The sequence below is a fragment of the Leucoraja erinacea genome, chromosome 13 (assembly GCF_028641065.1).
Source record: "Leucoraja erinacea ecotype New England chromosome 13, Leri_hhj_1, whole genome shotgun sequence".
Lineage (NCBI taxonomy): Eukaryota > Metazoa > Chordata > Chondrichthyes > Rajiformes > Rajidae > Leucoraja > Leucoraja erinaceus.
The window spans coordinates 14,479,169-14,493,471 of record NC_073389.1 but is presented as its reverse complement, the minus strand read 5'-3'; the positions used below and the strand labels follow the sequence as shown (position 1 = coordinate 14,493,471).

Genomic DNA, 14,303 nt, shown 5'->3' with positions numbered 1-14,303 from the left:
AATCCTGTCCTATCCATGTACCTGTCTAACTGTTTCTTAAATGTTAAGATATTCCCTGCCTCAACTACCTCCTCTGGCAGTTTGTTCCATACATCCACCACCCTTGGTGTGAAAAAGTTACCCCTCAGATTCATATTAAATCTTTTCCTCGTCACCTTAAAACCTAGGTCCTCCATTCACCTACTCTGGGCAAGGAACTCTGTGCATCTACCCGATCTATTCCTCTCATGGTTATCTGATGGAACTGTGGATAACCAGAAGTGGCTGTGTTTGAAAGAGAGAATTTTTCTGATGGTATCATATCCAAATCACCAACTTCTCCTGGGAAAGCATTTGCTTGGAAAGGGACAGGATTGGGCTGCCATTGAGTCTGACTGATAAATAGCCTGCTACCTCACACCTACATGAATAATGGTCACTTAGTCAAGATATCAAAGCTTCCAGTGGAACTGTGCTGGCAGGAGGTAAGTGTTTTTTTTTTTGTCAGAAGAGCAATGAACAAAACAAATAACTGCATCACTAAATGATTATGCATTTTATGAATTTTGTTCATATACTGATCTAAAGAAAGATTATGCATGATTACTCTGAAGAATACAAATCAATCTGATAATAGAGATTTTATTTTATACAAAGCAAGTGTCATGTATTCTTAGATTCATAGACTTCCTGATCTAAGCTTTTGGGCCATTAATGTTTTCAATAAATTGTTCTTTCATAGTCTAACATCGAGAAAGGGGAAAATCCACTGACAACGCACGAGCTTGATGGATGGTAATTTCAAGCAGCAGCTCTGCAAAGTCGTAGATCGTTGAACTGCTTGCTATCTGTGAAGCTTTCCTTCATAAACGAGTGTGGATATCCTCCAAGAATTCAAACGGCTCTGCTACGCTCTCTAAATATCTTCTTTCATGATTAACAGCTGAATATAAAGGAGATAAACTAATAGTTCATCAACATTAGCTTAATACTCTTGTTTGAATTACTAGTGAAACCATCAAAACCAAGCAAATGAAATCTATATTTCGCTCACCAAATTAAGCAGCTCATGAGGGCGAAGGTACAAATAGATGTGCAACAATAAAGGCATGTGGAAGTGAAACAAGAAATCAGTATTTGACTGGGCTTCAATGTCTTGTTTATTTAAAAATGCAGTTGATCAAGGTGCTACTAATATACTTATTGTGAATTTAACCTGCTGTACACAATTGAGTAACATTTTAAGCATATGAATAGAAATAATGCTTCACATAGAACACCTAAATCAGATAGAATTACTATCACTGCTAAAGAATACGAGATGTACAACTTAAAAAGGTGCCATTTCCCCAACATGCCTTTGGTAAAGCAGTGAAATAAGTCTTGTGCTTTCCCTTGAGCCTTCTAAATCTTCCCCTTTCCATTCTATCACCCTTTGAAAGTTACCATGCTGGAGAAAATGGATTTGTTAAAGAAACACAACAACATTATTTAAAAACAGTCAGTAAAGATTTATAATGACATGTGTCATTCTTTACCACTTCAAAACGTGATGACTTAAAAAGTGCAATAGAAGCATCAATTATTTAACCTCTATTTGAAAACAACATAGACATTTTTTTTTAAATTGGAGAAAATATTCATTAATAGAAACCGAACATACAATTTCGAAAATAGTTTGTTTTGCATTTCTTGAAATTGTGTATGCAAGACACTAATCGTGTGATTCACCACTTTACTTCATCACCACCACCACCACCACTGAACAAGTCAGTTATTCTGTGAAAGGGAACTTAATTACAACATGCAGTTGCTTTGCCTTAACAACCAATAAATCATGACTGTAAAAAAGTGAATCAGTCCAACTTTAAAAAAAAATATCCATTTATGACCTTTTTCCGGAAAATATATTACTTTGGCTGTTCTTAAATGGACAGTTAAGTGGGATTGTGGTGTTACATCCTAAAATGTTCTCATAAAATGTTTCTTCCACTTTTAATATTGATAGGTGACATTTATTATCACCCAAAGTTATCTTGAAGACAAGTATAACAAATAATTTCCCATTTTTTTCTAATGCATGGGAAAAAAGGACTAGTGCCTTCTGGTTAAAGTGGACTGTAATGTGGCATAGCTTGGTTGGATGGCAAAAAAAGCTGCATTGTACCATTTCATCTTCTATTTAGAATTACTTGTGTAAAATTACTCACTGCTAGGAATAGAAATCAAAGTACTAATCTTTCATTGTTCAGCCTATTAATACAAAATACCAACTGAGAACAGTACCTTTATTCACAATGAAACACAATTATGATGTGAAAATAAAAACATATGGTACATTGCATGATATTCCATCCATTACTGCATTCCATTGAGTAACCTATTAATATTTAATCAGTTCCTTCATTTGTTAAAATAATGACTAATGGAAAATCGTACCCAATATTATATTTTGGCCATTAATACCTCTGGAAGCAATTAGTAAAAAGCCAAAAAAAAGTTTGCACCTTCTGTCACCCGTGGGAATTACATTAGTACCTGTTAACTATAGTCACTGAGAAATATTGTCAGTTTTGCAAACATTATTGTCCCATTAAGAAAGAATGACCAAACAATATGTAATAATGTCAGTTAAGGAACAATTCTTGGCTTAAATACTGGGAAAACTCCCCTCCTTCTCACTCAATGACAAGAGATGTTTTACATACACCCTGGTGGACATGGAGAAACCTGGTTTGACATCGTTTCTCAAAGACCATTGACAGAACAGCACTTCCTCAACTTTGTTTTTGTGCCAAGTGTGTGGTATCGAATCTGATCCAAGGCGATGGTGTTTCCAATTAGCCAAGGTTTACTAAATCTCTTCTCATGTTATACCTGTTACCGCACGTCCTCTCTTTTAACACCTGTCCCAAATCTCCTCTCATTAACACCTGTCTCTATACCTTCCTCTCATTAACACCTCCTCTCATTAACACCTCCTCTCATTAACACCTGTCCCTATACCTCCTCTCATCAACACCTCCTCTCATTAACACCTGTCCCTATACCTCCTCTCATCAACACCTCCTCTCATTAACACCTGTCCCTATACCTCCTCTCATTAACACCTCCTCTCATTAACACCTGTACCAACACCATCTTTTGACTCACACCTGTGCCTACACCATCTCCTTGTAACACCTGCATCCACACCTCCTCTAACGCCTGTACCTACATCTCCTCTCTGTAGTAATACCTATACCTCCTCTGTATCTACATTTACAAGATGGCGCCCAACTCAGGTGACCATTATTGTGCTGGCCACTGAAGCAGATCTACAGACACATAGTACAATTGCTCCATACTCTCAAATCTCTATTCCTGCAGCAACATTTCTGACTTTAACCATAATAGCCTTGGACTATCCTTGATTGGAATTTGCTGCCTTTACCTTGCATTAAACGTTATTTCCTTATCATACATCTATACACTGTAAATTGCTCGATTGTAATCATGGTTTGTCTTTCTGCAGACTGGTCAGTGTGCAACAAAACATTTCACTGTACCTCGGTACACATGACAATAAACTAACCCCTCCCGTCTGTAACACCTGTACTTACACCTCCTCTAACACCTATACCCACACCTTCTTGCTGTAACACCTGTCCCAACACCTCCTTTCTTGTAACTCCTGTCCCTATACTTCCTATCTGTAATACATGACCTCACTTCTCTATCGCACTTCCATCCTGAGACCCCAGCAGGTCTTTTGGGTGAGACGGATGAGAGATGTGCACCTCTTCCAACTTTGGCTGCTACATTCAGTGCTCCCAATGTGTCCTCCTCAACATTGCTGAAAGAAAGCATAAACTACCATTTAGCCAAACACACACTCCGTCCTCCAAGACCTGCTAGATCTCTCAGTGGGTCACTATTTTCCCACCATCTCCCACCAATGAGCCCCAGTCACCCAGTTCCCTTCCCCTCTTCCATCCCAATACCCATTTACCCACATCTCTCCTATCGGCTTTACATTTCACTCTCTCTCTCTCCTTAGATGACACCCCATTGTCTCCTTTCCACCTCTAGCCTTTCTCACTTACTCCACACGTCTGTCAATTTCACTTGCCTGGTTTTATCCTGCACGCCAAATCTCTTTTCCAGCTTTCTTTCCCCTACTACAAGGGGATAAGATAAATGCATTTAAATGGACAGGAGCTGATTAGTGATAGTCAGCACAGATTTGTACGTGGGAGATAGTGAATCTGATTGAGTTTCTTGAAGATTTAACCAAAAAGGGTTGATGAGGATAGAGCTGTAAATGGTGTATATGTGGATGTCAGCAAGGCGTTCAACAAGGTTCTGCATGGTAGGCTGCTCTGGTCGCTTGGGATCCAAGGAGAACTAGCCGACTGGATAGAAAATAGGCTTCATAGATGGATGCAGAAATGATGGTGGAAGGTTGTTTTTCAGACTGGAGGCCTATGATCAGTGATATGCTTCAAGGATCACTGCTAGACCCATTGCTGCTTGTGGTTTATATCAATGATTTGAACGTACATACAAGGCACGATTAGTATGTTTGCAGAAGATACAAAAGTGGGTGTCATTGTTGACAGCAAAGATGGTTATCAAAGGTTACTGCAGCATCTTGATCAGCTGGGAAAATGGGCAGAGGAATTGTTAATGAAGCTTAATACAGATGAATGTGAGGTGTTGCATTTAGGGAACTCAAACCAGGACAGGACCTGCACACTAAATGGCAGGGCTCTACGTGGTGTTGTAGAGCAGAGGGATCTAGGAATGCAGGTCTATAGTTCCTTGAAAGTGGCATCGCAGGCAGATAAGGTGGCCAAGAAAGTTTGCGGCACATTGGCCTTCATCAGTCAGGGTTTTGAGTATAGAAGTTCAGATGTTTTGTTACAGCTGTGCAAGGTGCTGGTGAGGCCAGATTTGGAATATTGTCTTCAGTTTTGGTCACCCTGCCATAGGAAAGTGCAGAGAAGATTTACAAGGATGTTGCCAGGACTTGAGGCCCTGAGCTACAGGGACAGGTCGGGCAGGCAAGGAGAATATTCCTTGGAGCCTAGGAGGATGAAAGGTGATCTTATAGTCAAGTCAAGTCAAGTTTATTCATCACATACACATACGAGATGTGCAGTGAAATGAAAAGTGGCAATGCTCGCGGACTTTGTGCAAACAAACAAACAAACAAACTACAAACAGAATGGAACAGAATCACATATTCTTTTACATATTACATATTGTGGGAGGAAGGAAAAAGAGAAAAAAAACAGCAATTTTTAAAAAGCAGTAGAGTGGTACAGTAAAGTTAGTCCCTGGTGAGGTAGGAGTTTACAGTCCTAATGTCCTCTGGGAAGAAACTCCTTCTCAACCTCTCCGTTCTCACAGCATGGCAATGGAGGCGTTTGCCTGATCGTAGCAGCTGGAACGGTCTGTTGCAGGGGTGGAAGGGGTCTCCCATGATCTTATTGGCTCTGGAGTTGCATCTTCTGATGTATAGTTCCTGCAGAGGGACGAGTGAAGTTCCCATAGTGCATTCGGCCGAACGCACTACTCTCTGCAGAGCCTTCTTGTCCTGGGCAGAGCGGTTCCCAAACCAAATCGTGATATTTCCGGACAAGATGCTTTCCACAGCCGCTGAGTAGAAGCACTGGAGGATCCTCGGAGACACTCTGAATTTCCTCAATTGCCTGAGGTAGTAATATCATATCCTCAGAGATGTGGACTCCCAGGTATTTAAAACAGCTCACCCTATCCACAGTATCCCCATTTATCTTCAATGGTGTGTATGCCCTCGGATGATGTGCCCTCCTAAAGTCCACGATCAGCTCCTTAGTTTTTTTGATGTTCAAGAGGAGGCTGTTGTCCTGACACCAGAGTGCCAGATCAGCCACCTCCTCCCGGTAGGCCCTCTCATCGTTGTCTGAGATCAGGCCCACCACCACAGTGTCATCAGCAAATTTGATTATCGAGTTGGAGCCGAGCCTAGCCACACAGTCATGTGTGTACAGGGAGTACAATAGGGGGCTGAGGACGCAACCCTGGGGGGGATCCTGTGCTCAGGGTGAGGGACTTCGATGTATTCCCTCCCATCTTGACTACCTGGGGCCTGGTGGAGAGAAAGTCTAGGACCCAGGCACACAGGGGGATGTTGAGCCCCAATTCCAGTAGCTTCTTGGCCAGTCTGGTGGGGACTATCATGTTGAAGGCTGAATTAAAGTCTTTGGACAGCATCCTCATGTAGCCTTCTGGCTGTCCAGATCAGAGAGAGCGGTGGGCAGAACCTGGGAGACCGCATCGCCCGTGGATCTGTATGGACGGTTATGCGAATTGTAACGGATCCATGGTGCGAGGGAGGAAGGCGCAGATGTGTTTCTTCACCAGCCTCTCAAAGCATTTCATGACTACCGAGGTGAGGGCCACTGGACGGTAGTCATTCAGACAGGCTGGGGAGGCATTTTTAGGCACTGGTACAATGATGGATCTTTTGAAGCAGGCAGGGACCACGGACTTGTCCAGGGAGAGATTGAATATTGTAGTGAGCACCGCAGCTAGCTGCGTTGCACAGGACTTGAGTGCTCGTCCCGAGATGCCATCGGGGCCTGCAGCTTTCCTCGTGTTCACCAGTGCCAGAGCCCTCCTCACGTCGTGCTCGGCCAACGAGAATGTGTGCACATTCCTCCCTTCAGCTTCGATAGCCAGCCCGCTGATGGTATTGCCGTTAGTCTGCAGACCTGGGGTGATGTTGCCCGTCTCGAAACGAGCGTAAAAGGGGTTCAGGTCATCAGCCAGCACTTGCGGATGAGGGGGGGTGCTCCGGTAGTTGGTTACAGTCCGAAGCCCCTGCCACAGACGTCTGGTGTCCTGTTGCTCCATCTGTGACTCCATAGAGGTGTATAAGATCATGAGGGGAATAGATAAGGTCTACAGATGCACGGTCTTTTACCCAGAGTAAAGTAATCAAGAATCAGAGGACATAGGTTTAAGCTGAGAGGGGAAAAGTTTATTAGGAATCTGAGGGACAACATTTCCACACAGAAGGTGGTGGGTATATGGATTGAGCTGTCAGAGAAGGTAATTGAGGCAGAAAGTATAACAATATTTAAAATACATTTTGACAGGTACATGGATCAGAAAGGTTTAGAGGGATACGGGTCAAACACAGGCAGGTGAGACTAGTGTAGATGGGGCATCATGGTCGGCATGGGCAAGCTGGGTCGAGGGGCCTGTTTAGGTGCTGTATGACTACAATCAGTCCTGACCCAAACGCCGCCTGCCCATTCCCTCCAGTCCCTCCCCAGATAGAATCTGACCCGCTGAGGTCCTCTGGCACTTATGCTCAAGCTAGGACAGTACGGTGGCACAGCGGTGGAGTTGCTGCCTTACAACACCAGAGACCCGGATATGATCCCGACTACAGGTGCTGTCTGTATGGAGTTTGTACGTTCTCCATGTGACTGTGTGAGTCAGGTTTTCTCCCATACTCCAAAGATGTACAGGTTTGTAGTTTAATTGGCTTCAAGAAAAATTGTAAATGGTCCCTGGTGTGTAGGCTAAGGCTAGTGTATGGTCATCGCTGGTCAGCATGTACTCGAAGGGCCAAAGGGCCTGTTATTGTGCCGTACCTCTAAAGTGTAAATTCCAGCATCACCAGTCTCTTGCAGAGCCGTGGTTTACATTTAATACATTTATTATTCTTTTCAGGTCAGGTCCTATCCCAAAGCCAAAGGAATGTCCAGGTTTAAGAAAGAACTGCAGATGCTGGAAAATCGAAGGTAGACAAAAATGCTGGAGAAACTCAGCGGGTGAGGCAGCATCTGTGGAGTGACATCCAGGTTCTTGGGGACACAAGAGACTGCAGCTGCTTGGATCTGAGCAAAGAAACAAACTGCTGGAGGAAATGAGTGGATCTCCAGAGGGAAATGGGCAGACACTGTTTTTGGTTGGGACCCATTGTCAGACTGCTCTTCAGTCTTGCCTGCAATGTGATATCTAGTTAATGATTCTTTAAATTAGTGTCATGAATATATCACTTCGGCTTGCACTAAATAGCTTCTCCATTTAATGAATGCGAGGCAAAAAATATATAAAACAGCAGGTATTTGATATTGTGACATTTATACGAGCAAACGATTCACAATGGAGGGTCTCTGTATTATTCCATATGTCACACAGTAGGAAACCGAATGCTAAGTAAGAATCAAAGCACTAACCATTGCTAATTGTATCATTTGTAATGAAACCCAAGTTGGATTTAGTTCATTAACCGCAAGTGCTGGGAACTTGCTTAAAGAGCACCCAGTTCATGGAACATAATTTGCATTACTTTATTCCTTTAATTTTTTTGGGGGGGGGGGATCTCAAGGCAATTCACTATGTTGTGAGGAAATTGTATGCCAAGCAAAGGAAAGTAATTTTGGAAAGATGATTAAATGTTTGTCTTAGAAATTAGTTATAAACAGGTATTCTGGAAGTGGGTGGTGAATGCTTTTGGGAGGAAAATCCATACAATAAAACCTCAGTAAAGAAAGGTCAGATGGAATGATGGTCGAAGTGGGTGCAAGGGAGATCAGATAAGTGGAAATTTTACGTTGGAGAAAATGGTAGAGGCGAACAAGATTACAAAGGTACGGAGAGATGAGAGCAAGGCAGAGTAGTTGGTGGGAGACACAAAAAGGTGAGGGGAGTTTCAACGTAAATATGTGATTTGTTGTGTCTGTGCTCAGGTGGTGGTGGTGGGCTAGTGGGACGTCTGGCTAAATGAAAAGAAAGTTGTTCATCTGAGATCATAATCAAAGGTTGACTAGAAAGAAGTATAACCCACATTCGGCCCTTCGAGCCAGCACCGCCATTCATTGTGATCATGGCTGATCATCCCCTATCAATAACCCGTGCCTGCCTTCTCCCCATATCCCTTGCCTCCACTAGCCCCTAGTGCTCTACCTAACTCTCTTAAATCCATCCAGTGACTTGGCCTCCACTGCCCTCTGTGGCAGGGTATTCCATAAATTCACAACTCCCTGGATGAAAACGTTTTTTCTCACCTTAGTCGTAAATGACCTCCCCTTTATTCTAAGACTGTGGCCCCTGGTTCTGGACTCGCCCAACATTGGGAACATTTTTCCTGCATCTAGTTTGTCAAGTCCTTTTATAATTTTATGTTTCTATAAGATACCCCCTCATCCTTCTAAACTCCAGTGAATACAAGCCTAGTCTTTTCAATCTTTCCTAATATGACAGTCCCGCCATCCCAGAGATCAATTTCATGAACCTACGCTGCACTGCCTCAATCACAAGGATGTCCTTCCTCAAATTAGGAGACCAAAACTGTACACAATATGCCAGATATGGTCTCACCAGAGCCCTATACAACTGCAGAAGAACCTCCTTACTCCTATACTGAAATCCTCTTGTTATGAAGGCCATTAGCTTTCTTCACTGCCTGCTGTACCTGCATGCCAACTTTCAGCGACTGGTGTACAAGGTCACCCAGGTCTCGCTGCACCTCTCCCTTACCTAACATAACCCCATAGAGATAATAATCTGCCCCCTTGTTTTTTGCCGGCAAAGTGGATAACCTCACATTTATCTATATTATACTGCATCTGCCACGCATCTGCCCACTCACTCAACCTGTCCAGGTCACCTGCAACCTCCTAACATCCTCTTCACAGTTCACACTGCCACCCAGCTTTGTGTCATCCGCAAACTTGCTAGTGTTGCTCCTAATTCCCTCTTCCAAATCATTAATATATATGGCAAACAGTTGCGGCCCCAACACCGAGCCTTGCGGCACTCCACTCGCCACTGCCTGCCATTCTGAAAAGGACCCGTTCATTCCGACTCTTTGCTTCCGGTCTGCCAACCAATTTTCTATCCATGTCAACACCCTACCCCCAATACCATGTGCTCTAATTTTAGTCACCAGTCTCCCGTGCAGGACCTTATCAAAGGCTTTCTGAAAGTCTAGATACACTACATCCACTGGCACCTCTTCATCCATTTTACTTGTCACATCCTCAAAAAAATCCAGAAGATTAGTCAAGCATGATTTCCCTTTCATAAATCCATGTTGACTTGGACTAATCCTTTTACTGCTATCCAAATGCCCCATTATTACCTCTTTAATAATTGACTAGCATCTTTCCCACCACCGAAGTCAGGCTAACTGGTCAGTAATTCCCCGTTTTCTCTCTCGCTCCTTTCTTGAAAAGTGGGATAACATTAGCTATCCTCCAATCCACAGGAACTGATCCTGAATATATTGAACATTGGAAAATGATCATCAATGCGTCCACTATTTCTAGAGCCACCTCCCTGAGGACCCTGGGATGCAGACCATCAGGTCCAGGGGATTTATCATCCTCCAGTCCCATTAGCCTACCCAATACTATTTCTCACCTAATGATAATTTCATTCAGTTCCTCTACCCCCTTAGATCCTCTGTCCTCCAGTACATCTGGGAGATTGTTTGTGTCTTCCTTAGTGAAGAGAGATCCGAAGTACCTATTCAACTCTCCTGCCATTACCTTGTTGCCCATAATAATTTCACCCGTGTCTGCCTTCAAGGGACTAATATTTGACTTTGCTACTCTTTTTCCCTTAACATATCTAAAGAAGCTTTTACTGTCCTTCTTTATGTTCCTGGCCAACTTCCCTTCATACTTCATCTTTTCAGCCCGTATTGCCCGTTTTGTTTCCTTCTGTTGTCCTATGAAAGTTTCCCAATCCTCTGGCTTCCGGCTACTCTTTGCTGTGTTATACATCTTTTCTTTTAGTTTTATTCTATCCCTAACTTCTCTTGTCAGCCACGGTTGCCTCCAACTCCAACTTCTTCCTTTTTGGAATGAAATGATCCCGCGTCTTCCGAATTATGCTCAGAAATTTGTTGTTCCACCGTCATTCCTGCTGGGATCCCTTTCCAGTCTACTTTGGCCAGCTCCCCTCTCATGCCTTCATAGTCCCCTTTGTTCAACTGCATCACTGCCACTTCCAATTTAACGTTCTCCTTCTCAAATTGCAGATTAAAACTAATCATATTATGATCACTAATTCCAAGCGGTTCCTTTACCTCGAGTTCTCTTTTCATATCTGGTTCATTGGACAACACTAAATCTAGAATTGCCTTTTGTCTGGTCGGCTCCATTACAAGCTGCTCTAAGAATCCATCTCGTAGGCATTCTACAAGCTCTCTTTCTTTGGGTCCTGAATTTTCAATTCAACCAACCTGATTTTCCCAGTCTACCTGCATATTGAAATCCCCGATCACCACAGTGGCATTACCTTTATTACATGCCAGTTTTAACTCCTGCTGCAACTGACACCCTACATCCGGGCTACAATTTGGGGGTCTGTAAATAACACCAATTAGTGCCTTCTTGCCCTTACAATTCCTCAACTCAATCCACAGTGACTCTACCTCGTCAGTCCCTATGTCTTCCCTCGAAAGGGACTGAATTCCATCCCTCACCAGCAGTTACCTCCCCTCCTCTGCCCACCTGCCTGTCCTTTCTATAGGTTGTATAACCCTGAATATTAAGTTCCCAGGCCCGATCCTCCTGCAGCCATGTCTCAGTAATCCCCACAATGTCATATCTACCAACCTCTAACTGAGCCTCAAGCTCATCTACTTTACTTCTTATACTTCGCGCATTTATATACAATACTTTTAATTCCTTACGCATCTCACCTTTCACATCGATCCCTATTACACTTGGCCATACTCTCCTATCCCTTTGTGAGCTTCCTTTCCCGTTAATTCTGGGGTCATTAACCATCCCTTTACTCTCTTTCTCTTTAACTCCGTCCTCTACTACCCCATTTGACACCCCGTTTGCTCCTTTCATTATAAGTTTCGTTATAACTGTTACGGTATGTTCTTCGATGATCTATAAAATAATGCATCTTAATTAATTTAATCTGCTCTATAAATAAAGTGGTTCACAGCCTTCCTTCACCAAAGTTATTACGATGCATCTGAGATTACATGAAAAAGGCAAAGAAGGAGAAATAACACAATGTTTTACCAGTTCTTTTGGTTGAAATGGAGGCTATGGAAGCAATTTGTGTGTAATCTTACGTGGAGATATTGTGTATAATCTCACGTAGAGATTGACTGTTACATTATTTCTAGGCTATATGAACAAGGCATCAGGAACATTTAATGTTGATCCTAATACTTGTTGTACACAGGCTCAAACTCATGCATGAAACAGGAAAGCGCGATACATGTTGCTCTATCTTTATCTTTGGCTTTATCTGGTACTAAACGTTATTCACTTTATTCCCTTGATCATGCATCTGTACACTGTGAATGGCTCGATGGTAATCATGTATTGTCCTGCCGCTGACTGGTTAGCACGCAACTAAAACTTTTCACTGTACCTCGGTACACATGATAATAAACTGAACTCAACTCAAATGATGCTCAGTTGCACCATCTTGAGTGACTTTTCTAGCATTACTTAAAATGGACCACTCCAAAAAAATAATATAGCAAGTTTCTTGAGCATACCTCCTTGCAGCACATAAATAGTTTAATACTTCACTTCGAACCCTCTCCATTGCTTGCTCATATCAGTCAGTTCGGCATTCATGCTGTTTGATGTCCAAAGCCCACCTGTTTAATTCAAGTAAGGCCTTATACTAATTGGCCTTCAATCAGTCAGTTAGAGGTTATCAAGTCTAATATTTCAGAAAGAAACTAAGTTAATTTTAGAATGTGGATTAAACACTTTTATATTCTTCGATAATGGAGAGCATAGACTTGCTTATTAATGTCAGACACTGAAACTACTTGTAGAAGTCAACAGAATTGTTGAACTCAACAATCTATCAAAAACAGACCTGACACTCATATTGAATCAGTTAAGTTGCATTCTTGAAGAACACTCCAGTTGGAAGCATCAGCATTTTACTTCATTCTGAATGAAATGTCAGTGAAACACATTTTAAAAGAAACAAAATCATTATTACTTGCTTAAACTTTCTTAGACTCTCAACGTCAAGTACTCACGGTGCACAAATATTACTCTAATATTACTCTATTACACAAATATCATCAGGGAAGTCAGAGAGAATAAATATTGAACTCTGATGAACTTTGAAACATGTAAGATTGTTAAGGGCTTGAACACGCTAGAGGCAGGAAACATGTTCCTGATGTTGGGGGAGTCCAGAACCAGGGGCCACAGTTTAAAAATAAGGAGTAAGCCATTTAGAACGGAGACGAGGAAACACTTTTTCTCACAGAGAGTGGTGAGTCTGTGGAATTCTCTGCCTCAGAGGGCAGTGGAGGCAGGTTCTCTGGATGCTTTCAAGGGAGAGCTAGATAGGGCTCTTAAAAATAGCGGAGTCAGGGAATATGGGGAGAAGGCAGGAACGGGGTACTGATTGGGGATGATCAGCCATGATCACATTGAATGGCGGTGCTGGCTCGAAGGTCCAAATGGCCTACTCCTGCACCTATTGTCTATTGATAAGGAAATGCTCCTCTCCATTTGGACTGATTTATCGTATCAGGTGAACAACCAAGGACCAGAACTTCAGGTCCCGTAAATCAAGTAGGGAAGCCCACGTATAATATGTGATTTATTTAAAAAGTGAGGATTAGCAAGAGTTCTAAGGTTAGTAATTTCTATATTCCAAATAAAAACCATTCATTCAAATAAAAAAAGTTGCATGGAATGAACCTTTGAAATGACCAGTGTTTAAATAATTATGTCACTGATTGCTGCATCAAGTCAGTCTGCAAACATGCTGCTCAGATTTTGGATGCCATGAAAGATGAAGCAAATTAAAAATGAATCATGTATTTTACCTTGGAGTTGAACCAGAAAGTTGGAAATTTTATATTTTAGCTTCTGAATAGTTTTCTTTTCAGTCCTTGATTAGTTTATAAGGGGGGGCATTTTTGCAAAGCAGGAGCACCTGACAGAATGTCTAAGGGCTGCATTTGCTTCCAAGCAAACACAACAAAGCCAATTTTTAAAATGCTTTCTTTATGCATGGCCCATTTTAGTAAACAGTGCAAGCAAAGCATTAAAGCTTGCTTTGGGAAACTCACAATTGGTGTATAGTTCGATCTTCGATATTGAGCAAATATGCTCTCAATGTGATTCCAGCGTTTGTTGAGCTGGAGAACCTGCAACTCCAGTGCCTTGGCAGCTCCACTCTTTGACAGGCCCTGCGCTTGTCTGTACACTGCCATCAGGTCTCCTCTCTTCTCTTCCAGTTCAGCATCCAACTCCTAGTGAGCAAAACCATAGGGTCCCAGTGCAGTTAGCTAGCTATTGTGTCATCTTGTCAAAGAAGAATGA

At 42.4% G+C, this 14,303-nt stretch overlaps 1 protein-coding gene across 12 annotated transcripts in view; it reads right to left on the bottom strand.

Annotated features, from left to right (window-relative positions):
* dmd (dystrophin) overlaps nt 1–14,303 on the bottom strand; it is a 1,582,845-nt gene that overhangs the window by 771,993 nt on the left and 796,549 nt on the right. For all 12 annotated transcript variants that reach the window (XM_055644518.1, XM_055644513.1, XM_055644515.1 and 9 more), the window contains one exon: nt 14,051–14,233. In XM_055644518.1, coding sequence (XP_055500493.1) covers nt 14,051–14,233 — 183 coding nt within the window. The remainder of the gene's footprint in view (nt 1–14,050; nt 14,234–14,303) is intronic.